This window comes from Rhinoraja longicauda, chromosome 5, assembly GCF_053455715.1.
Source record: "Rhinoraja longicauda isolate Sanriku21f chromosome 5, sRhiLon1.1, whole genome shotgun sequence".
Classification (NCBI taxonomy): domain Eukaryota; kingdom Metazoa; phylum Chordata; class Chondrichthyes; order Rajiformes; family Arhynchobatidae; genus Rhinoraja; species Rhinoraja longicauda.
The window spans coordinates 57,992,525-58,018,419 of record NC_135957.1 but is presented as its reverse complement, the minus strand read 5'-3'; the positions used below and the strand labels follow the sequence as shown (position 1 = coordinate 58,018,419).

Here is a 25,895-nt window from a genome sequence, read left to right as displayed (position 1 = left end):
TCGAGCCAGCATTGCCATTCAATGTGATTATGGCTGATCATCCACAATTAATACCCCGTTCCTGCCCTCTCCCCATATCCCCTGACTCCGCTATCATTCAGAGCTCTATGTAACTTTCTCTTGAAAGCATCCAGAGAATTGGCCTCCAGTGCCTTCTGAGGCAGAGAATTCCACAGATTTACAACTCTGAGTGAAAAAGTTTTTCCTCAACTCCGTTCTAAATGGTCTTCCCTTTATTCTTAAACTGTGGCTCCTGGTTCTGGACTCCCCCAACATTAGGAACATGTTTCATGCCTCTAGCGTGTCCAATCCCTTAATAATCTTATATGTTTCAATAAGATCCCCTCTCATCCTTCTAAATTCCAGTGTATACAAGCCCATTCGCTCCAGTCTTTCAACATACGAGAGTCCCGCTATTCCGGGAATTAACCTAGTGAACCTACGCTGCACGCCCTCAATCGTAAGAATGTCCTTCCTCAAATTTGGAGACCAAAACTGCACACGGCACTCCAGGTGTGGTCTCACTAGGGCCCTGTACAACCTCTGATCCTACGCTCAACTCCTCTTGTTATGAAGGCCAACATGCCATTAGCTTTCTTCACTGCCTGCTGTTTGGATTTCATGAACATTATTGGACAGTATCAATGGATAAGATTCTCATGTGAGTCAGGAGGACAAAAAAAACAAAACTGCAAACCAACAGTGTTAAAATTAGACTATGGGGGCGACCAAGTGGGAAATGGAGCCTCTATCATGTCACAGAACTTTCCCTTTGTTGTTTTTTTAACCTTTTCCTCAACGGAGATGCGACCCTTTTCTGTGTCGTATCTCCAGGAGTAGGCGCTAAGGCCTAACATTGTGGAGTTGGCAGCCTCCAGCTGGGATCAACCTTGAGGGCTCCAGCTGCAGGGCCTGTGGACTTACCATCTCTGAGCTGGCCGTCTTTCGGAGGCTGTGGCAGCGCTGTGATCGCGGCTGCGAATCTACCTTTGGAGGCTTCGGCCGCGGGCTCTGTGGACTGCAACATTGGGAGCTCGCAGGTCCCTGGCCGGTGACCAGCTTTCGGGAGCTCCAGCCGTAGCAGCTTCGACAGCCCCGAAAAGGCTCGATCAGCCCATTGCAGGATCTTCATCGCTCTGCACAGCTCAGCCGCAGGATCTTAGTGTTGGGAAGTCAAATGTTAAGGGGATGCAGCAGCCTTTCTCCACAATCCATAGAAGGTGATGAGAAAACGCAAAGCATCAGGATGGTCTGTTAACGTGTGGAGTAGCCACTGCTAGTCTGCTGAACTGGCCCAGACTTGCTGAGCCAGCGAGGGTGCATCCCTGCGTCATGCCTCTCAGTGTTGGAAGAGTGTACCATTGTCCCAGCCAGCTTAACATCTGTCTTTGGGTAGTCATCACTCATTGCTTTAGTGGTTCACACTGCTTTGAGCAGTGATGAGATAACTTCAATTGTTGCAGGAGGAACAGAGGAGAGCAAAAGTTCAGATCAGGTTTCTGACGCAGTATAATGCAGCCTGACTGGGATATTTTTAAACTACAGGGTCTGTGAGTGTTTGAACTGCCGGATCACGAAAGTAGTGCCAGGTAGATGACTATGTGCATTCTGCTCAGGAATGTTTTACAAATGTGCTCATATCAGAATCAGAATAACCTTTACTGTCATCCAAAAAAACAAGCCTTTTGGACGAAATTCCGTTACCCACAGTCCAACAATAAGAGCAATAAAAATAAGCAATAACACACACAATCACAAACCAACACAAAACAAAAAAAAGAAACATCCATCGCGGTGAGTCTCCTCCAGTCACCACCTCACTGTGATGGAAGGCCAGAATGTATTTTCTCTTCCCCTGCCGTCTTCTCCCGCGGTCAGGCTGTTGAAGTTGCCACGTCGGGGCGGTCGGGGCTCCCGACATTGAAGCCATCGCCGGGCAGAGAAAATCCCGCGGCCTATTCCAGGCCGTGCCGGACGGTGAAGGGTCCGTGGCGGGCCGACTCAAGCCCCGCGATTCGGGGCGGGCGAAGATGCTGCCACTGCCGGAGCTCCCAATGTCGGCCCCCAACCAGGGGCCTGATATCCCCGCGGCCGAAGTCTCCGCAGGCGAGTTGCAGCCGCACTCGCAGCGCCACCACAGCCTCCGAAGGCAGCCAGCTCCGCAGATGGTAAGTCCGGTCCGCGGGCTCTTCGTACCAGAGCCCAGGTGGTCCCAGCTGGAGGCCGCCAACTCCAGGTGTTTGGCCGATGGTAGCCCGCAGCGGGAACAGAGACACGACCCAGAAAACAAAGGTCGGGTCTCCGTTCGGAAGAGCCAATTTTACAGTTTCCCTCCCCCCACACATAGTACACAATCACAAAAAACACTACATCACATCTAAACACTACAATTAAAACAATTAGTTGTATAGAAACATAGAAAAATAGGTGCAGGAGTAGGCCATTCAGCCCTTTGATTCAATATGATCATCTAAAATCAGTACCCCGTTCCTGCTTTTTCCCATATCCCTTGATTCCTTTTGCCCTAAGAGCTAAATCTAATTCTTGAAGTTTAGATATAGTTTAGTTTCACATCTTACACACTCGGGGCAATTTATAGAGGCCAATTTACTTACAAACCAGCACGTCTTTGGAATGTGGGAGGAAACCGAAGCACCCAGAGAAAACCCACACGGTCACAGGGAGAACATAAAAACTCCGCACTGACAACACCCGAGGTCAGGATGGTGTGATTAGATTGTCTAGAATATTATCAATGAATTGAAAATGCCACGGATGTTGGAAATCTGAAATAAAAACAGAAAATGCTAGGAATCCTCCACTCTGATGAAAGTTCATTGATCTGAAACATTTACTCCTGTTTCTCTCTCCATAGATGTCAGCTGAGTAGTTGAGTATTTCTAGCATTCTGTTATTATTATCATTGAGTCATTTGAAGGAATTGTACAGGCCAATCACCAAAATTTAATTTAACAAAATCACCAGTGAACTAGATTCCCTCCATATTTAATATTCTGTTGCTGCTCAGGAGTACTGTAGAGAATTCATATTATAGTTGTTTCTAATGTAAAGTCTGCCTGAATACTGCACTCACATTGACTGAGTCCTTGATGGATGTGGATTAATTTCCACATAAAGATAAGATTTAATCACTAGATTCTCCAAGTCTGACAAGAGACATAAACAGAACGTAAAGGGGATAATTTCTGTGTTAATCAGTTAAGTTTAGTTTAGTTTTGCTTGGGGGTCATTGTTAGAAGCATAGGACCAAGATAAATCTTCAGTGAAATTCAAAATTAGTTATGAAGGAGTGTTGAGAAATATCTTTATCTTTATTCATACTTTGCATAACTCTAGAGGACCAGTGTAGTTTATTTTATTTTATTGTCACATGTACCGAGGTACAGAGAAAAGCTTTTGTTGCATGCTAACCAGTCAGCAGAAAGACAATACATGATTATAATGAGTGGCCAGGACACGACACGTCTTTGATTATGCTTCTGGCCTTGCCGAGGCAGCGTGAGATATAAATGGAGTCAATTGTAGGAGGTTGCTTTTGTGTGATGGTGTGGGCTGCTTCCACAAATCGCTAATGATCTTGGATGGAGCTGTTCCCAAACTAAGCTGTGATAGAATGTCTTCTATGGTGCATCTGCAGATGTTGGTGAGAGTTGTAGGGGACATGCCAACCTTCCTAAGCCTTCTAAAGAAGTAGAAGCATTGGTGTGCTTTCTTGGTTGTTGCTTCAATATGGGTGGTCCAGGAGAAGTTGTTGGTGATATTGACTCCTAGGAATTTGAAGTTTTCAACCATCTCTACTTCGGCTCCGTCAATGCCTAGGTATGTGTACCGCTTTGTTTCCCGAAGTCGATCACTATCTCTTTCGTCTTGCTGACATTGAGAGAAAGGTGTCGTGTAGAGGTTTTGGTTTATTATTGTCACGTGGAATGAGGTGCACTGGAAAACTTTGTTTTGCACACTATTCATTTAAATCTGATAACATTCATAAATATAATCACACCAAACTCAAGTACAATAGGTAGGAACAAGATTTAAAAGATTAGGGCAATTATATTGGATGATAGTTCTTCCTCCTCTGGGAGCAGCACACAAAGAGTCACCACGCTCCGGTACTGGTAAAATAATTTATTGTAAATATATTAAATTAAACCCTAAAATGCTATTCTGTACAAAATGAAGATGCGATCTTTGGAAATTTTACAATGGTTTCAGTTATTAATCATTCATTTGTATTATTTGTTCTGTAGGCTCAGCTTCTGGACCTGAAGTCGGAACTAATTGACACTCAGGCTGAGAAGTATGTGTTAGAGAAGGAAGTACATGATCAGCTTCTGCAGCTTCATGCTGTCCAACTGCAGTTGCATGACAAGACTGGGCAAAATATTGACTCTGGCTCAATCAAGGCTAAGCTGGTATGTTATCGTTAAAACAAAATGAAATTAATTTCAAATTTGTCTGCTTTGCATTGAATATTATTACATTCAGAATCCTGTGGGCTCTTTTCATGCAAACTATTTCTATAGTCACGTATTTCATAAAGAACGTACAAAGAGAGAGACTATTCAATTTATTTATATAACTGGTAATCAAGGAAAAGGCCTCATCCCAATTTCCAACATAAGATTCACAGCCTTGTTGGTCATTGCTCTTCAACATATGACGGTTTACTTCCACTATCATCATTTCAGACAGTAGGTTCCACAATCCTGCCACTCTCGAGGCAAAAATCAATTCCTTCATCTCTCCACCAAACCTATCAATTACCTTATACCCATTTCCCTAGTTTTTGATCTCTTTTAAAGGAAATAGATGCTTCCTTTTGATTTTATCTAGATCCTTTATAATTTTATACACACATGTTATATTTTCTCCCAGTCTGCTCTCTTACAAAAAGAACAATCTGAACTTTTTCAATCTTTTCTGCACAATTATCATAAAACTTTCCTCGATCCTGTAGAGTATAATATAACTTTTCTACATGATAGTAAGCAGACTATATGCTATACTTAAATTGTGTTTTAACTATTGTTGACTAAAATTTTAATTTAACTTTCCTGTTATATTCTGTGGTTCAGCATCACATATATCTTTTAAACTATCAACCTCTCCTTTGGTCTTTGAGGATTGTGGGTGTATGCTTCAAGGTCTGATTGATCTTCCACAAAACTTGTTATCTTTCCTTTTTTCTAATATCTTTTTATTGTTGTACCTCCCCAAATGCATTTCCATATTCTTCCCATGTTGTAATTTAATTTACCGAACTGACCAGACCATCTATTTCTTGGTACAGTATTATGCTTCCCTCGTCACTGCCAACCACACAACAAATATTTCTAACAACCAGAAACGTATTTGTCATTTCCCTTCCATTTAGGTCTAAGTGATTTATTGCATATTACAATAAATCAAGGATTTGGTACTGACCTTTGCGAAATCCCACTGGTTATGCTCATAAGTATTGTACAAACATTCGTTGCCCTTATGTACCTTTTTGGATGTATGGATTGATTTAATCTAAAATGCTGTTCCTTTCACTGAAATTTCTATCCTGAACAATGATAAAGCCATTAATATATGAATGGTGCTGTTGCACAAAATTCATTGACTTTAATATTTTTACAATGAATGAATCTTTCTTAACTATTTTCTGTATTTAAATGGCTGCTAACTTCCTAACTTTTTCTTTCCTGTCCCAAGTCTGTCCTTTCAGTGGATGAGATGGTAAGTGAGTACACTAGTGTGGTTTTGTTTTGTGGAGTTTGTGGCAAATGTTGCTGCCTTCCTTAGCCTAGCACTTCAGTATAAATCACGCTGGAATTATTTTTCAATTGCAGTGGAGGATTGTCTGCTAGTGAACAGTGTTACCTTTTGTTATTAAACTAGGCCTCAACAACAATTAGTTCAATGTAAGTTAGTTCACTATTTCTACAATTTTTGATTTGTTGAATATTTTACTTTGGTTTTTTAAAAGTATTGTGTTATTGTTTTTACAGAACATTTATGATACAACATGTCTATTAGGAAAGCAAAGCTCAGCATTTTACAAAGCAGGCATCAAGAAAGTTGCACAACAATGTCTATAGATTTTATAATTTATGTAATTTCTCAGAACAAAGTCAATCATTAAATATTTCCAAGTGTTATGAATTTTTTGTTTGTTTTAAGAACTTAATGTGCTGGATCATTACAGTAAATAGGCTTTGTGTTATTTATTGCACCTTGATGCAATCTAAAGTATATATTTTATCTACCTTTGCTTTAATTTAAAATATATTTTATTTGTATCTGCAGGTTAAATATTAAAAAGCTTGACTTATTGAATTACAGGGAACATAGATGGAATACATTTCCTTGTTTCTTGCTTTGTTTTGCTATTTTAAGTTTTCAAGTTTGAAACCATGTCTGGCATTATGCTGTGGTAGTTTCCTGTGACACCATCTTTCTTATTCTTTGAATCATTCAAACAGTACACTGCTGTTAGTACTGGGACTCTCATCATTTTGGACACATGTTATTCCAATCCTTCTTCAAATTTTGGCTTTGATATTGTTTGGTGTTGGGACATCGTGGGCTTGGCTTGTCACTGTATCAGACTTTTTGTTTTTATGAGACAAACTGCATGTATCCGTAAACAATGTGTATGGTTTTTTTTTCTGGAAGGAGAAAGAATTAGAAGCCAATAAAAAAGAAAAAGTGAAGGAAGCAAAATTGGAAGCTGGTGTAAAACTACTGAGAAAAGAGAATGAAGCTCTGCGACGACATATAGCAGTTCTACAAGCTGAAGTATATGGTGCAAGGCTAGCAGCTAAGTATCTGGATAAAGAGCTAGCAGGCAGGTAAGCAATGGACCATAATTACCGATTCTTGCTATGTTTCTAGCAGAATAAAAACACTGCCAAAATTTATACACGATAAATCTAAGAATTTCAGTTTAATGCACTTACCATCGTTACAATTATCCATTGATCTATCTGGCAAATTTCAGAGTTTATAGTGAACTAGACCAAGTGGATCCGTTGGGCCCAAACCTCTCCTGCATTGGTGCAGCACCCTCTCCTCCCCCCTCCACCTCCCCTCTTTTCCCCCCTGCCCCCCTCCCCTCTCCCCCTCCCCTCTCCCACTCTACCCCCTCCCCCCTCCTCCCCCCCTCCCCCCTCCCATCCCACTCCCCCCTCCCTACAACCCCCTTCCTCCTCCTCCCCTTCCCCTCTCCCCTTCTCTTCCCCCCATTCCACCCCCCTCAACACCCTTTATCCTCCTTCCTCCCCCCTCCCTCCCTCCCTCCATCCCCTCCCTCCAACCCTCCCTCCTCCCTTCCTCCCTAGGAGGAAGCACCTTTCTGTTGAATAGTTCACTATTAAAAGTATGGAATTCCGCTGTGTTTTCACTATTTCTGTTATGTCATGTGCAGCACAATGACATAGCAGGTAATAGTGTCGCCTTGCAGCTCAGAGTCCTTGGGCAATGTCTTTAAGTGCATGGGATTCTTCCAGCTCTTTTGGTTTTGTCCAACGTCCAAAAGATATACTGGTAGTTTAATTAACAATTGTAAATTATTCTTTCACCTACTAAATGTATGAGCGAATAAGTCGCAGGGACACAGGGAAATAGCAGAACTGGATTAGGATCAATGAAATTGTTCTGCTGTAACGTATTTTGAATCTGATTTAAGTATATCATGTCGGGGGCAGCATTTGGTTTTTTAAAAATCGTTGTTTTTTTGTTAATTAATATATTTTATGCAGGGTTCAACAAATCCAGCTTTTGGGTCGGGATATGAAAGGACCTGCTCATGATAAACTTTGGAACCAACTCGAAGCAGAAATACATCTTCACAGACATAAAACTGTTATCAGGGCATGTCGAGGACGCAACGACCCTAAACGACCGCTGCCCACACCACCTGGACATGTACACAAATTTCCAAATTTCACTCTTCTAACTAAAGATAATGTTTATTTTCATATTAGTTTATTTTAGTAAGAACCTTCCAAATGATGAAATTCTTCTAGAATTACTCAATAAGAGATCCAGAGCTCAGGATTGAAACAGGTCTCTAGGTTGAAGTATTATTTCAGTTCTTGATCTTGCAAATGTCTCTAGAAGTGTTTTCAAATGATGCCAGCATTGATCTGCCAGCATTTCCAATGCTACTTAAAAGATTTTAATTGTTTGTTGTTTATGCATATGATGAACATATAGCAAATAGTGTAACATCTTGACTACTGTTCCCATTTCTATTCATTTTATACTGATGCTGTTTTGTAACTTTCATTATATGGCTCAAGGCCATAGCACAGCACAGCAAACTTAGCAGAAAAGAATATATGTTCAAATTTACACTGAACTGGTACATACATAATGTTACATAAACAGGTCATGGTGGAAATTCTCAAAAAAAAGTAATATATCATTGAACATAAAATGGTACATCATGCAAACAGCCCCTTTGGCCAATAATGTGTGTGTGCCAAACGTGATAAGCAAATCCTTTCTGCCATAATTTATATCCCTCCATTCCTTTTCTGTTCATGCGTCTTTGTAAATGCCTCAACAAGTCACTATCAGGTCTGCTTCCATCACCCCTTAGGCAGCATGTGTCAGGAACCTAGCACTCTCTGGGTAAAAAAAGCTGGCTTCACAAACCTCCTTAAAATTTACTCCACTCAACTTAAACCTCCGCTGTGTAATATTTGATATTGAAACCCTTACTCAAAAGACCAATTATCATGTTAATGATCTTTCACCAAAAAGGGGGGGGTGGGGAAATGATTATGAGATTCAGAGAAAGGAAGAGATGGAAGAGAACAAAAGGAAAGTATGTTAAAATTGATGATCGGTGAGATTAAATGACAAGTAATAGTGCAGATAGTAATTTCAAGAGAGAGCTAGATAGAGCTCTTAAGGATAGCGGAGTCAGGGGGTATGGGGAGAAGGCAGGAACGGGGTACTGATTGAGAATGATCGCCATGATCACATTGAATGGTGGTGCTGGCTCGAAGGGCCGAATGGCCTACTCCTGCACCTATTGTCTATTATCTATTGATAGAGAGTGGTGGGGAGATAAGTAGAGTACAGGTACAAATCAAAGAAGCAGAAAACATAATTTCAATCTCATATATAATGTGCATTTAATTCACTGATTTCAAATTGACCAACTGCAATTTTACGACGTATATTAAACATTATACTACACACATACTTTTGATGTAATCAGGGATTTAATGATTACAGCCTTAGGCTGCAAATCCAGTCTTGTACTCACCAAGAAATTTTAACATACCCAGGAGGAAACATTCATAACTTAGCTGAGTCAGATATAGTCCACGTGGAATTTTAAGAAGATTGCATTAGTAAAAAGTGCCATACAGAAATGATCCTCTGTGAACTCTATCACTGCTGGAATATTTAATAATTTGAGTTCTGAAAGTTGGATCATGGTAGTGCCAACTTTTAACTTTTTACAAAATCAAAGTGCTCATTTTAGTGATGCTCTATCAAAATGTGAGATCTTAAGTAATCTTTGACATTGTTTGAAACAAAATTAAATTTGACAGGAATCCTTTGTTCTTAATAAAAATCGAAAACACTGCAAATACTGGAAATTAGAAATAAAAACACAAAGAGCTGGAAACAGTTCAAGCATGCGTAGAAAGGAACTGCAGATGCTGGTTTAAACTGAAGATAGACACAAAATGCTGGAGTTACTCAGCAGGCCAGACAGCATCTCTGGAGAAAAGGAATAGGTGACATTTTGGGTCGAGACCCTTCAGACAGAGTCAGGGGAAAGGGAAACAAGAGATATAGACAGTGATGTAGACAAAGAGAATAAATGAATGAAAGATATGCAAAAAAAGTAACGATGATGAAGGAAACAGTCCATGGTTAGTTGTTTGCTAGGTGAGAACGAGTGCAGACAATGAGACTCAACAAGACGACGTTGAAGTTGGTTCGACTTGGGTGGGGGAAGGATGGAGAGAAAGGGAATGCAGGGGTTACTTGAAGTTAGAGAAGTCAATATACCACTGAGTTGTAAGCTGCCCAAGTGAAATTTGAGATGCAGTCCCTCTAATTTGCATTTAGCCTCACTCTGACAATGGAGGAGGCCCAGCACAGAAAGGTCGGTGTAGGAATGGGAAGGGGAATTAAAGTGTGTGGCAACCGGGAGATCTGGTGGGTCCAAGCAGTCTGAGTAAAGGTGTTCAGTGAAACGATTGCCCAGTTTACATTTGGTCTCGCCGATGCATAAGGGTCCACATCTTGAACGACGGATACTGTCGATGAGGTTGGAGGGAGGTGCAAGTGAACCTCTTCCAAAACTGAAAGGACTGTTAGGGTTCCTGGACAGAGTCGAGGGAGGAGGTACAGGGACAGGTGTTGCATCTCCTGCTGTTGCAGGGGAAGGTACTCAGGGAGGGGGTGGTTTGGGTAGGAAGGGATGAGTTAATCAGGGAGTTGCGGAGAGAATGGTCTCTGTGGAAGGCGGAAAGGGGTGGAGATGGGAAGACGTGACTAGTGGTGGGATGCTGTTGGAGGTAGCGAAAATGTCAGAGGATTATGTAATGTATGCAATGCCTATCACCAGGGAGTTCAAGCATTCAGGTTGAAGACCTTTTACCAGAGTTCTGACTGATTAACTCTGTTTTACTTTCTATTGCTTAAAGTTCCATTAACTGACAATTAGAGAATTATCTATGTTGTTACCTTGAAACATTTTTTTTCTAATTTGCGCACATATGTTAAACAAGCATAGGAATATTAATTTCCAAAATAAGATTATTTTATCAATTGCACAACTTTATAAGATTTTAAAATCATGAAGATTTTTCTTTTCATATTCACAACTTATTGATCTTTTTCTTCTTCCTGAAATAGGATCCAGATATCATTCGGAAGACCCAAGGGGTTGGGCCAATTCGGAAGGTACTCTTGGTTAAAGAAGATCATGAAGGACTTGGTATATCAATTACAGTGAGTCTACCTTGACACTTATCTGGGTTACATCTGGTTGTAGTAATGTAAACATTGACATGGATCTAGAGGAGATTTATGTTTCCTTTACAGCTCAGTACAGAAGCTTCTTTTTTATATTTGTTGTAATGATTAATTTTATTTAATTTCAATGCATGAAAAATGATGAGTGGTATATCCTGATCTTTAGCTATTTGCAGGCTGTGTGAGTTGTAACATAGAACGCTCAGAATTTACTTTAATGTTAATATATTTTTTAAATTCTTAAAGAGGTGACAGGCATTAATTGTTGCAAGGTGTAAAGTTAATTGCCTATAGCTTTTGAGTCCAATTATCACTTATGGCTTCAAATCCTGGAAATCTAAGTTATATAACGCAGATAATTTGGTTTCTATTTGCATTATAACTATTGTATCTTGACAAAGTTTCATAGGCTGAAGGTTCGTGAAAAACTATCCATGGATATGTTAATGGATAAATATCATATTTATCCCAAAATTTATTGTCTGAGCTACATCTAGGTTGATGAGGAAAGTTCTTTAAACTTTATAAGAGGCGATGCCCACAAAATCAAAATTCTTAGGCTTTACTATATTCCAGGTTGTGAACAGGATGCACCTTGACTCTATATTGCATTAAAATTTAATGTGTATTTCAGACCTGGTGCTTCTTCTGCAAGATTTAAAAGGAAAGTTTGTAAAAAATCTTAATAGAAAAAATAAACGTTGGCAGCTTTTGTTTGCTCTGCATAGTTGACATCACTTGGAACAATATTATTACCAACCATAGCTATAATTTGTATGTACAGTCTATTAAGAGATATCTTACCATTGAACAAAATGAGACAGTAGGGAGATAGCAGAGGCAAGTTTGAAGTGCATTAGAAGAACATTTAAAAGCAGAATGGTATTAGGGTGAGGGAGTTATGGGATGGAATCCAAAATTTAATAGTAGCTAAATAGCCATGGATGGTAAATTATATGAGATGGGAAGAACAAATGAATGCGTATCTGAAAAATGGAAGGTGTACATAGATAATCACAGCTCCAGGGGATAGGTGAAGTAAACATGCCGAGGATGTAGAAGGATTTGTACAACTTTAAGTTGATTACTTTGATTATAGGAAGATTGTGAAACTTGCAAGGATTGTTGAATAGTGAAGGACGCTAGAGGTTTTGCACTTCAAAATAGAAACTAGGCAGATAAGTGAGATCTAGGCATGGAGTCCCAATTCTAATATCAGCCAAGAGCCAAAGGTGGTAGTGAAGAGTTAAACGAGTTTAGTTGGAGTAAAAATGGCATTTTGTCGAGAACATTTTGCAAGACAGGAACCGACCGCCCTGGACACTGCCCGCGACTGGAAAATGCAGGCTGATCTCGACCAGAAGCTCATCTTTTCACCAGAGATCATCACAACTAATCTCAGGCCAGACCTGATCTTGTGGTCAACCTCACAGAAGTCCCTGTACATCGTGGAGTTAACTGTGCCTTGGGAGGCTGCAGTTGGTGAAGCACATGAACGCAAATGTCTGAAGTATTCAGACTTAGCAGCCGAGGCAGAACAACATGGCTAGGGTACCCAGGTGTTCCCTGTAGAGGTTGGTTGTAGAGGGTTTGTAGCCATGTCAACAACCAGACTCCTGAAGGGAATGGGAGTTCGAGGACAGGCAAGCCGTCAGGTCGCGGTCAGAGGCTGCCGAGAGAAGCAGCAACTGGCTGTGGCTGAAGAGGAAGGACTCCAACTGGGCTGCAAAATGACCAGCAAGACGGGTAAAAACAGAGGGGAGCGCACCTGGGACGCCAGGTGTTGCTGTTGAGCCCTCTGGAGGTGTCATGGGCCTATCAACGAAACACCAAGGAAGGAGGGTGCCCACCTGATGACCCCAATGAAGTCTTTACCCCTACCCCCACTCAAGATATTAAGAAGGTACCAATTATAGTAGGGATTGTAATATTAAGTCCTATAAGCTCAACTGATTCAGATTGGAAAATATTGTATGGATTCTCTGATCCCAAGTGTAGATAAATCGTTGCTATGGACACATTCTCTGTAAGCTTTGGTAATATTTACAAAAATATATTTGCATTGAAATTTGTTTGTGCAGGTTCATAGAAATCCTGTAACATCACTACATTTCCCAAATGAGGAACATGGAGTTGCAGATTAATAGAGTTGTACAGCACAGAAATGGGCCCTTTGGTTCACTATGTCAGTGTTGACCTTTTGCCCATCTACACTAATCCATATTCGGTTCATATATTTCTTTGCCTGATATATTTAAGTACCTGTCTAAATGTGTCTTAAATGTGGTGATTGTGTCTGAATTCACCACCTCCTCTGGCAAGCAGTTCCAGATACCTTAAACTCTGTGTAAAAAACCCTTTCCCTTCAAATCCCTTACTGAACTCCTCTCTACAAACCAGTGCCTTCTCAATTTTGTCACTGCTTCCCTTGCAAGAAGATTCTATCTATCTGTGCCTCTTATTATTTTACAGTATATGCCTCTATCAGGTCACCTCCCAGCTTTCTTCACTCCAGGCAAAAGAAACCCAACCTACTCAATCTCTCCCTATATCTGATCCAGGCAACATCCAGGTCAATTTCTTCTGCACTCTCTCCCAACGCAACATATCCTTCCTATAATGTAGCGACCAGAATGGTGCATAATTCTTCCAAGAGCGATCTCATCTACAATCTAGGACATTCACAATATTATGTTTGAAGAGAGCCATTCTGATAATAAAACAATTATTAAAGAGTCTTAAAACTCACAATGATCATTTCCTGATATTGCTGGATTGTGGTGGAAATATTTTGTCTTTTTTTAAGTAGTATCTAATAATTGCACAGTGATAATTTTATAAGGCAGATTAATGGTCTGGCTGGTCTAAAAATATGCAGAAAAACATTTAAAAACATTATTTTATAGGTGATATATGATAAAGTATTTATAACTGTGACAAAATTCCAAGACAAATTCTTGAGTAAAATGTTTAGACATTAACAATTTTAGATGCTGACTAAAGATGAATTACTGAATTGTAATTATAGGGTGGCAAGGAGCATGGAGTCCCAATTTTAATATCAGAAATCCATCCAGGCCAGCCTGCTGAACGATGTGGTGGCCTTCATGTTGGAGATGCCATACTAGCTGTTAATGGAATAAATTTAAGAGATGCAAAGCACAAAGAAGCTGTTACAATCCTCTCCCAGCAGGTAATCGAATAGACCAATGTGGTATAGATGTGTATGCATGTTCACCAAAGCAATGCTTATGAATGTGGAAATTTTGAGTTTGAATTTATTCTATATATTGAAATGTAAATATATCTTTCGTGCTCGACATAGACTCATCCTGAAGGGAAACAGGTCCTTCTGCCCGATTTGTCCATACCATCTAAGTGAGTCCCATTTGGCCCATATCCCTCTCAATCTTTCCTTTCTATATACCTGTCCAGATGTTTTTTAAATGTTTGTAAGGGGTTTCTGCGCCGAGCTTTTGCCCGACCTAAGGTCCCTGTGCCTTGCTCTGGTCCCTTGACCAGGCCGCGCACACTGGTTCCCCGTGAGTGGTTCGACCCACTCACCCCCTACGGTTCTAGACACTGGACTTAGATGCAGGAGCGTTGATAGTGCAGAAAATTCAACCAGACCAGATTTGAAGACCAGGGTTTAAACGGAAAAGGCTTTTATTGAGCGCTTGGGACTATGGTACATGAATGCTTTGACACAGTTCTATAAGACATATACATAATTACATGAATACTTTGACACAGTTCTATTAGACATATGCATAATTACATGAATACTTCATCTCTGAATCATAAACGCAATGTTCTATAATACATATACTTGACTAAGATGGGGAACGTACGACACATCGTAAAATTGGCCAACACATATTCACTTACACCCACGTTAATTAAACCACCCTCCCCTCTACACTAAACTATGTCCAGGATGTGCAGGATCGGGGTACATGCTCACCATGGGGCTATTACTGGGGTTACTGGCTGTTCGTGCCGCTTCTCCGCTGTTTTCCGTGAGTGCCGTGCTTGTTCCGTGAGTTTCTTCCTTCCGTTCTTCCTTTTTCCGTGCTGTGCTTCGGTTCCCGTGTGTGTCTTGCGTGCCTTTTTTCCTGACTTGAAAACCCAAAAATCGTGGCCAGTTATACTAATCCTGACCCGTCCTATCTCCCGCCAGATCTCGGGATCTCTTTGTTTCAAAGATAGGTTTCGAGTTTTCTCTTTGTTCTGCGTTATGTCCGGGGGTACCGGTGATGGCTAGACGGTCTGTTAATCTGTTTTTCGTTAAGAGGTGATGGGTTTAACTGGTTTCCCATCACCTGCCAGGTAGGTTTCTATGGGTTATTGTGCCCCCTTAACGGGATTAACTGTGTAGGTCGGCTTGGGGCATTGTGAAGCATGCTGATGTCAGCACCCCAGTGTCTGGACTTCGACCTGGTTTCGCGGGTTTCTGCACGGCCAATATCCATCTATTGTTCTGGCCGTGGCTTTGCAGAAAACCTAGAGACTGGGCTGTGGGGTTTTTGCTTTTGTGGCTGGTCACGAGGTCCCGCGGCCATCTTGGAACCCACTGATTGTGACATCCCTTGTTAAAAACTGACCGCAGCCTTTCTCTGCTATCAGCCCCAGTCCCGTATAAAATGTCCAAACTGCAGCTCTTTGGTTTTGTTGATTGCAGAATGAGGGAAAACTTCTCAAATCTTACATGTTCAAGAGACACAAAATGCTGGAGTAACTTAGCGGTCAGACAGCTGTGTCACTTCAGTGCTTTGTGACTTTTTTTGTAAACAAGCATCTGCAGTTCCTTGTGTCTATATCTCTCTGTCTTTTAAATGTTGTTATTGTACCTGCCTCAACTAATTCCTCAAGCAGCTCGTTACATGTACCCACCACCCTCTGTGTGATAAAGCTGCGCCTCGGGTTCCTATTAGATCTTTTCACTCCCACTTTAAACCTCTACTATCTAGTTCTTGATTCTCCTACCCTGGGAAAAAGACTGTGCCTTCACCCTATCAATTCCCTTCATGCTTTTATATACCGGTACAAGATCACTCCTCAGCTATCTGTGCTCCAAGGAATAAAATTGTGCCCAAACTCTCCCTCTAGCTCAGGCCTTCATGTTCTGGAAACTTCCTTGTAAATCTTCTCTAACTGTACACGATAATCCTTAAAATTAGTAGGCAGCCCAAGGTTGACTGGTTATCGCAAACTGTGATTCTTTTGCCTGGTTTTGTGACTGTCAAACTTCGCCCCTTTATATGTATAAATGTGTTAAAAGAAATGTATTATATGGTTTAGTAATTAAAAAAAAAAAATTAAACTCTTTTTAATTTTGTGAATATAAAAATATTCAGTGGTTCAGTATTTATGAAATTCAATTTTTGTAAGAAATAGAAAGTCATAATTTTTTATTTTTCCGTTTAATTTTGAGTTCAGTTTTGTTCTAAAGACAGAAATTAAATATGAACTAAATATGAGTAAACATATTTTAATACTTTCAGACAATAGATGTTTCTTAATGAGTCATTGTCTTGAAATATAAAACCAACCATTTTTATTCAGTAGACTGAATATTTCTAGCATGTTACATTTTTAATTCAACATCAACTGTAATTTTGTTCTTTTTTTCTCATAATGTGGAAGTGTTTTAACATTTACTAAACAACTACATGGACTAAAACAATTACTATTTTGTTTCTTTTCAAGAGAGGAGAAATTGAGTTTGAGGTGGTATATGTTGCTCCAGAGATAGACTCTGATGATGAAAATGTGGATTATGAAGACGAGACTGGGCATCGTTATCGTTTGTATCTTGATGAGTTGGAGGAAAGCAGAAATGCAGCTGTTGGCAGAAATGATGGAAGTGGGGATGCCAAACCGCTAGCAGGTAAAAGATTGAAAGTGGACATGGCTATGGTCTTATGCATTATAGTCACCTGTTTAGGGAAAGGCCGAATCAAACTACAATGAAGCAGATTTCACGAGTTTAGAAAATAAATATGTATTAACCAAGAACGTGGAAGTATCCTTTAATCTCTTTTCAATTTTTTTTCTAATCCTAAAAGCTAATCCTTGGTGTCAAGAGTTTACCTAAAAGGTGGCATTTGCTCAGCATTCGATTGTGCTCTCAGCTCCTTGAGCTAGGGCATTAACCCATTGGATATTTCAATTTGTTTACTTAAATACTTTTGTAATGAAAGCCAACAAACTATTTATCTTCCTAATTGCTTGAAGTATCTATTAATTTTCAGTGCATATACACGCAGTTTCCCTGAACACCACTTTTAACTCTCGAAGATAGATACAAAAAGTTGGAGTAGTCTGAAGAAGGGTCTCGACCTGAAACATCACCTATTCCTTTTCTCCAGAGATGGTATCTGACCTGCTGAGTTACTTCAGCTTTTTGCGTCTATCTTCGGTTTAAACCAGCATCTGCAGTTCCTTCCTATACTTTTAAACTCTCATTGTTTAAAAGATACTTGTGTCTCTACTTCTTCTGCTTAAATTTGTGCACATTTTTCTCTATTTCCAATTATTCTGTCCAAAGTCGTACACCTAACTATTCTACATCTGTAGACACAAGAGATTGGAGATGCTGGAATCTTGTGCATTAAACAGACTGCTGGAGGAACTCAGCGAGTCAGACAGCATCTGCACAGGGAAAGACAAATGTTGTCTGTCTGGTCTGTTGTGTTATTCCAGCAGTTTATCTTGTACCATTTTACACCTGGTGGAACTTTCTATCAGCCTACACTGTTGTCACCAAGTTTTGTTTCATCTGCAGGATTTGATATGTTGCACTTGATCCCACCATCTGAATCATTTATATAGATTGTGGACAACTAGGATCCTAATACTAATAACTTCTGTTTTCACTGGTCACAGCTTCCTGAGTTTGAACAGAAATATCAATTCCTAGTCTGTGCTTTTTGTCCATAAATTAGTCCTTAGTCCATGCTCCCATTTTAGTGTAGTATAATTTTGTTTGACGATATATATTCCCTTGTTATGCCATATACTCACCTTGTTAAGAATGTTGCATACATTCAGATAAAAACCCTTCAGTTTTGACTTTGCACTAACCTTCCCTGCTTTGACTCTAATTGGGGATATACTTTTTTCATTTGTATGCACAGCCTTTCTTGATCGACTGGCCATTGTGGCACAATTCATTATTGCTTTGAACTTTGCCTTTAAAAAAAAAATTCCCTTCACCAGAAGCCATCCTTCTATTATGTAAAGCCTTATCTGCAGCTCTTGTTAGTTTATTTACAAAAACACAGGATCCTAGACTTTCAAGAGAAGCTGCTGTCTTTCTGTAAGTGTGGCTGAGAGAGACCTTCGAATCTAGAAGGGCTAGCCACAGGTTGAACAGCCATTGCCAGTCTGCAATAATAACCTGTGCTCAGTATGCTGGCCAAGATGCAGCCTGAGCTTTGCATCTCAATGCTGATGTCTGGACTGCTCTCTGCACCCACCCTGCACCCCACCTCCACCCATACTGTGCCCCGTAGCAATAAAACCTTTGCTGTTCCATTGCTGCAGATACAACCGCAAAAGGGTGAGCCCTTAGCAAGGTCACTGATACAGCAAAAGAAGAGCAAGAGTTTGTGCCAGGTGCCTGGCACAGCTGTGCTGTCAGTAACACCACTAATCCTAGGCACCAGACCAGGTACTCATAAACTCACCTCATTGTCCTTGATTGACAAGTCCTACATTTCTAACCTAAAGAGTTGTGACTATCTTCTGAATCAAAGTATGTGAGCCTCAGAAATGAGTGTGATCATTCTGATCAGAACGTGATGTGCTTTCAGGTAGGTGTGTTATCCTCAACTAAATTAGCCATATCTGTACGTTAAAAGCCTGGTTGATCTTTTGGCTATAAAATCCTGGAGATTTGCCACTATTATTATCATACTGCTGTAGGGGGTTTCTGCGCCGAGCTTTCGCCGACCTAAGGTCCCCGTGCCTTGCTCTGATCCCTTGACCAGGCCGCGCACACTGGTTCCCCCTGAGTGGTTCGACCCACTCACCCCTTACGGTTCTAGACACTGGACTTAGATGCAGGAGCGTTTATAGTGCAGAAAAATTCAACCAGACCAGATTTGAAGACCAGGGTTTAAATGGAAAAGGCTTTTATTGAGCGCTTGGGACTATTGTCCATGAATACTTATACAGTTCTATAAGACATATCTATAAGACACATACCGAATTACATGAATACTTTTGACTATGAATCATAAAACGCACAGTTCTACAAGACATATACACGACTGTAAGATGGGGAACGTACGACACATCGCAAAATTGACCAACACATATTCCTTTACACACCCACGTTTATTCAAACCACCCTCCCCTCTACACTAAACTATGTCCAGGATATGCAGAATTGGGGTACATGCTCACCAAGGGGCTATTACTGGGGTTACTGGCTGTTCGTGCTGCTTCTCCGCTGCTTTCCGTGGGGGTCGTGCTTGTCCCCTGAGTTTCTTCCTTCCGTTACTTGCGTTCCTTGCAGGTTTTCTTGCAGTATTTCTTCTCGAGTTGCGTGCCGGTTCCTTTCTCTTGCACTTCGCTTCTTCTTGCCTGTCTTTTCTTCCTCCTGCATCCGTTTGACTTGCTTCCTTGCATCCAGTTTTTCTTGAGTTTAAAACCCAAAAGTCGTGGCCAGTTATACTATTCTGACCCGTCCTATCTCCCGCCAGATCTTGGAATCTCTTTGTTTAAAAGATCTGTATGAGTTTTCTCTCTGATCTGCGCTTATGTCCGGGGGTACCGGGGATGGCCAGACGGTGTTAATTGGTATTTCGTTGCGAGGTGATGGGTTTAACTGGTTTCCCATCACCTACCAGGTAGTTTTCTATGGGCTATTGTGCCCCCTTAACGAGATTAACTGTGTAGGTCGGCTTGGGGCATTGTGAGTATGCTGATGTCAGCGCCCCAGTGTCTGGACTTCGACCTGATTTCGCAGGCTTCTGCATGGCCAATACCCATCCATTGTTCTGGCCGTGGCTTTGCAGAAAACCTAGAGACTGGGCTGTAAGGTTTTTGCTTTTGTGGCTGGTCCCTTGGAAAACTGACCGCAGCCTTTCTCCGCTATCAGCCCCAGTCTCCCGTTTAAAATGTCCAAACTGCAGCTCTTTGGTTATTTGTTGCTTTCAGAATGAGGGAAAACTTCTCAAATCTTACACTGCCATGCAGCTGATATACATCTTTGGTAGCACAGATTGTGATCTTATTTTCTGTGTGAAATATTATATTCTCCCATCAGCAGTTTGAACCATTGGACGAATATTTTATTTCTTTCACCTAGCAATTCTGAATTGGTAATTCATTCTTCCTGCTAATATGTCCATAGAATTGATACAGCATGTTTCATGCCAACATGACTTCACTTTAACTATTAATGTTGAATATTTTTCTTGATAAAACACAGATCAGAAACCAGTTCTGGATGCCATTTTAAACGGAGATGCAAGAACAAATAGTGAAACAGCTTCAGAAAATGCAACACCTAAACAAAAGGATTGCGCAGAATCTTCATCTTAAATTGGGCTTATGTTACTTGAACAATGACATAATTTTCTGCACTTGGCTGGTAATACGGAAGGAACGTTGTATAAATGTGATCAACTGTATAAACCCATACTGAAAATAATGTCAAAAAGGATCACCATGATTATGTTCTGGGCTAAGGGATTCCAATGAAACCACAAAATTGCTTTATTAACAGTTCTGCATGTATGGAAATATTTTGATTTTTGCAATAATTAACTATTAGTACATTTGAAGATACCAAGTTTTAAGTCACACTAAACTTCAACTTTGAAACTCGAAAGAAACTTGCGTATGCATAGGTATTAATCTAAATTTAAAATTGAAGAGCATATTTTGGGGTGTGTAAATACTGCCTGCGGTTGCACTTTCCCCTTGGAGTTTTTTTTTGCGTCCAATATCTGCATAAGAAACACTTTCAGCATCTTACACTTACTTACACTTGCAGTGTTTTTCTGTGATTTTTGCTTCTAAATTAAACCATAGAGGTTCAGTGAAAATTATGGCATTGTATTTGTTCATGCATAATTAATCTGAAAATATAATCCCTTTAGATGCATGCAGAACTGTTAACCTGAATCTCTTAATGGTACAATGTAACTGTGACCTGACCCACAGTCATGTTCATAAAGAATGTTGTTGCATTGCATTAAATATTGCTCTAATCTAGATATTAATTGAAATATTAGTTTATATATATCAATAGTGAAAATGTGATACCTTGTGTTTCTGTATTTTAGTAACATTTAATGAGCCAGTGAGTTATGGATTACTAGGTTGCATATTTGCATCTCATTTTTGCAGATTATTTTCCTTAAGGAACATTTCCAAACACAGCTGAAATAATTATTTAAAGATAGCCTGAGTTACATTGTTGATGTAAGTGCACAGTTCCTCTGTATATTCAATCCAGCATTGAAATGCACTATTTATAATTATTTAGTTATTCTGCAAAGATGTTAAATGTAATGTCTGGTAAAGTTACGATGACCATGGTGTGTGTTACATAGTATCACCTCTTCAGGTGCTTTGCACCCTTCAAAGAATACAGTGTGTATCAATCTCTGCATGGGTCACTTCCTAATTCAAAATTACTAAAATATTCAGAAATCCTAGCCTTCTCATTTATGCAGTGCAGCTGCAGTATGAAATAGAAATTCTTAACACTTGACCACCTACTTCATACTTCTGTGAACATGCTTAAGAATGGTTTTCAGTTAATGACAAGAATTTGAATTATAGAAAAGCTAGTGTTGCAAGATTAGTGCACACTGAAAATAATAACTTATTTTCTGAGCACAGGAAGAGGAATACTTGCTACTCCTGTTTTATTTTCTATATTTACTCATAGAATTCATACTTTGTTTATATAATAAGAAGACAAATGCTTTACTTTTCATGGTGTGTGTTTGTTTTTAGTAGTACTAATGGTTACTTTTCCATTTTTGAATAAGTAGCTCAAAGTTGTACATATATACTCATTATTGGAATTTTTCTATTTATAAAGTTTCACTGTTGATGGTGAATGCTTATTTTTATGTTTTCCCATACCACAGCCCCCCCCCCCCCCCCCCCCAACTTTCTCTTTCTGCTCTCCCTTTCTTCTGTCTCTCCTCTCTTAGTCTTCTCTCTCTCACACACAAACACATTTCATGGCTTCAAAGTTGATGTTAAAATGTGTTGTCTGCAATTAAATGTATTAAGTTTGTTACACTCAGCCCTTTGGATTGAGCTGCTGTAGCTTTTTTGGAGAACATTTACTTCAATAATATTTTCTATTTTTGATTTTTTTTGGGTTTTCATTTTGACTCATTGCTGCTTCTGAATCCTAATATGATATGACTCAAATGGGAAAGATTTATCATCATCTTAAATCACCTGTAGAAACATGCATGCACATAATTTGTGGTATAATATTTGTTATACATTTATGGAAATATAGGTTTTAGTTCTATGCCATTGGAAATCAATTTATTTAACTAAAAATTTGTAAATACTTTCTAGAAAGCCTTTGAAAAGTTTACCATCTATGTTTGATCTTACAGTATTAATGACACTGTTCTTTTATCCACTTAGAAACTTTTCATCTCAAATTATTTTACCTAGTTTGCTCAAGCACTCTTCTAACTATTAGTTTCTGTCCAAATTTACATTTTTATATAAAACGGAAATGCCAGCAGTGAATTTTGTCTACCACTTATGCCTCACTCCTTTCTTTCAACACTGGGCCCTTGCTGTGTCAATTGAATGATAGAGATAAGTGAAATAACTGTCAGTTTATTTTGTTACATTCACTAATACAAGTGTATAATGCATTGTTTACCTGTTGTTTTACAATCCAATATATTTATGCTATATTATCACCTCTTTGTGTTTTTGAAGGTCTGTACATGAATAACAATGCCATGATATTTTATACATTTGGTTTTGTACCCTTGCGGAAAGCCTAACAATGCAAAAGTAAATGGAAAAGTAATTTATCTCAGGATTGTGAAAATAGAAATTGAATCTCTTACAACCCATAAAAGGAAACAAGGGATCTGGAAGGATAAAAGCATATAACTTTAAGTTATCTGGTTGTGAATATGCATTTATATAAGGAATATTCGATTATCTGCAATTTAAGGCTTACTTTTGTAAATTGTAAATTTGCACATTTAATCACTCACAATATTTTTGAGGTTTTTCAGGAACTTCTATTTCTCAAAACATGCTACTTAAATATTATGTAACATAGGCAATATTAGACATTATTTTGTCATTTCCAAAGCTTTTTTGACCAATGAAATGAACATAAAAATAAAACTAGTGAAAGATGGAGACTGAAATCTGTTTACAGCAGTGCAGACGTAACAGACTAATGCCTGCAACACTCTGTTCATCCTATAATCATCTAACACATAGCTTCCCACAATTGATCAAAAGGCCGGTTAAATTGTGGTACAATACTGAACCAAAAAGCTTCTATTTTGCATGACTGAAGCAAGATTATCCACTGCATGAACAAATTGAATTCAAGCACACCACAACTGGGTTGTATTAATATAAAATCTGAGATACAAAGCTAAAACAATTTTGTATTTATGCAAACGAACAACCAGGTTACAAAGAAATTGGATATAAAGTAAGGCCTTCTTGCTCTGTTGGGAATAAAAGTGATTTGCATGTTTGGTTAATGGCTCAAAACAACAATGTTGATTGATACGGTGTACTCGGAAAACCATTGCATGGGTGTCTGGAGCATGGGTTCTTATTCTCCAATGCAACCAACATATATGTATCTGTTTATACCTTCTGCTTACTAATTCAAATATCACCAGAGCATGAAGGACTGTTGGCTTTTGTACTGCGCTGTCTTATTACCAGAAAAACTGAAACAATGAGTATATGTTCCTCAGTAAATGTCAAGTTTTTCATCCTGAAAATTCAGAATGAACTGTCTTTCACAATTACTCTGAAATAACTTCCCTTTTGATTTTAATAGGACAGCAGGTAATGTCATCTGAAAAATGTTTGTGAAATTGAATCTTTCAATTGGTTCCCTTCCTAGTCAACCATTTGCATCTGCATTACATAACCAAGCCAGCAGAATGTAATTCATTAGCTATTTTAATGGTATCTCACACAAAAAAACCCCAATTGTGTAGGAAAAATAACTGCAGATGCTGGTTTTAATCGAAGGTAGATACCTTCGAAAAAAACAATTGCGTTCTTTATCAATAATTGTGATAAAATGTTCAAAGTAACTTAATTCTGCAATTTTTCTCAAAGGTTACGTATCCTTAAATAACTATTCACAGCCTTAGTCACTTTGTACCACACCTTCAATTGCTAATTGATCATTTATCATCATTTGACTATATTTGTGCTATCAGTTCATATGGTCAAATGGAGTTCAGGGATAACTTGATTTTTTTATTATTTCCTAGCGGGAGATGACTAATTTATTGATGTTTATGAATATGTTTAACATTCTGTGAACTGAGATGAAATGTAAATAATATAAACATTAATACTTTTGAGCATAGAGCAGAAATTGCAGATGGTAAAATTAGTATAATAGCAAATCTGCTTTAAAGATACTTTTGTAAGAAACATTTTCCTCTGATGTGAAACAGGATTTGTTCATAAAAATTCACAAAGACAAAATAAGGAACCATTGGAGTTGTTTATTTGTACAGTTTCATTGTAATTGTCAAAGTGAGGAATGCTGTTGCTCATTGTTTGAAAGGTACACCGATCAGCCAAAACATTATGACCTGATGAGCCAAAACATTATGACTACCTACCTAATATGCTGTTGGTCCTCAGTGTGCAGCCCCATAGACAGCAGGGTGCGATGCACTGTGTATTGTGACACATTCCTCCTGTGACCACCATTAAGATTTTCTGTAACTTGTGCCACATTAGACCTTCTGTCAGTTCGGTCCAGACGGGATAGCCTCCGTTGCCCTCGCGCATCGATGAGCCATGGGCATCCTGTTGCCGGTTTGTGGTTTGTCCCTCCTCGAACCACTGTCGGTGGGTAGTCACCACTGCTGACCGGGAACACCCCACTAGCCTTGCTGTTTCGGAGATGCTCTGACCCAGTTGTCTGGCCATAACAATTTGGCCCTTGTCAAAGTCGCTCAGGACTTTACTCCTGCCCATTTCTCCTGCATCCAACACATAAACTTCAAGAACTGACTGTTCACTTGCGGCCTAATATATCCCACCCCTTGACAGGTGCCATTGCAACAAGATAATCAATATTATTCACTTTGCCTGTCAGTGGTCATAATGTTTTGGCTGATTGGTGTATATAAGAACCTTATACCATCCACATGATGGCAACTTTATGAGCATTGTTGTACGTTGCTGGTTCCATTATTATCTTTTGAACTCAAATCCAGTTGTGAAAGCCATAATACTTCACAAAATGATTTATAATAATTAACAGAAATACAATATAACAGAAATGGCACATCAGCTCTATTGCTGGACTGTGGGTGACCTTTCATTTCACTGCACATCTTGTATGTGTATGTGACAAATAAACTTGACTTGACTTGAGCTACTTGCAATGCACTCCATCTAAAATGTTAACACTCAAAGTCATCTGATAACATTTGCTTTCATGTTTAAGAGAAATTCAAGTGAAAACATCCTTTTAAAGGTAGTGTAAACAAGTTATAGTAACAATGGATGGCCGTGATCTCATGTCCAATGTTCATTTGAGCCTGTAATTTCCTTATTGGGCCATGTTATATAGAACAGGACTTTTGTCTGCTGAAAATGTGGCGGTCGAATTTTCCTGAAGTTGGACTCAGAGTCTACCA

General features: G+C 39.3%; 1 protein-coding gene across 2 annotated transcripts in view; it reads left to right on the top strand.

The window, feature by feature from the left end:
- Positions 1 to 24,964, top strand: part of gopc (golgi-associated PDZ and coiled-coil motif containing) — a 32,119-nt gene extending 7,155 nt beyond the window's left edge. The window contains exons 2-9 of one of the 2 annotated variants that reach the window (XM_078399614.1): positions 4,269 to 4,433; positions 5,719 to 5,742; positions 6,682 to 6,857; positions 7,767 to 7,932; positions 10,897 to 10,992; positions 14,045 to 14,209; positions 16,726 to 16,906; positions 20,459 to 24,963. In XM_078399614.1, the coding sequence (XP_078255740.1) occupies positions 4,269 to 4,433; positions 5,719 to 5,742; positions 6,682 to 6,857; positions 7,767 to 7,932; positions 10,897 to 10,992; positions 14,045 to 14,209; positions 16,726 to 16,906; positions 20,459 to 20,571 (1,086 nt within the window). In that variant the 3' untranslated portion in view covers positions 20,572 to 24,963. Of the gene's footprint in view, positions 1 to 4,268; positions 4,434 to 5,718; positions 5,743 to 6,681; positions 6,858 to 7,766; positions 7,933 to 10,896; positions 10,993 to 14,044; positions 14,210 to 16,725; positions 16,907 to 20,458 lie in introns of both variants that reach the window. The other variant, XM_078399615.1, reaches the window with a different exon arrangement.
- Positions 24,965 to 25,895: the final 931 nt, after the last annotated feature.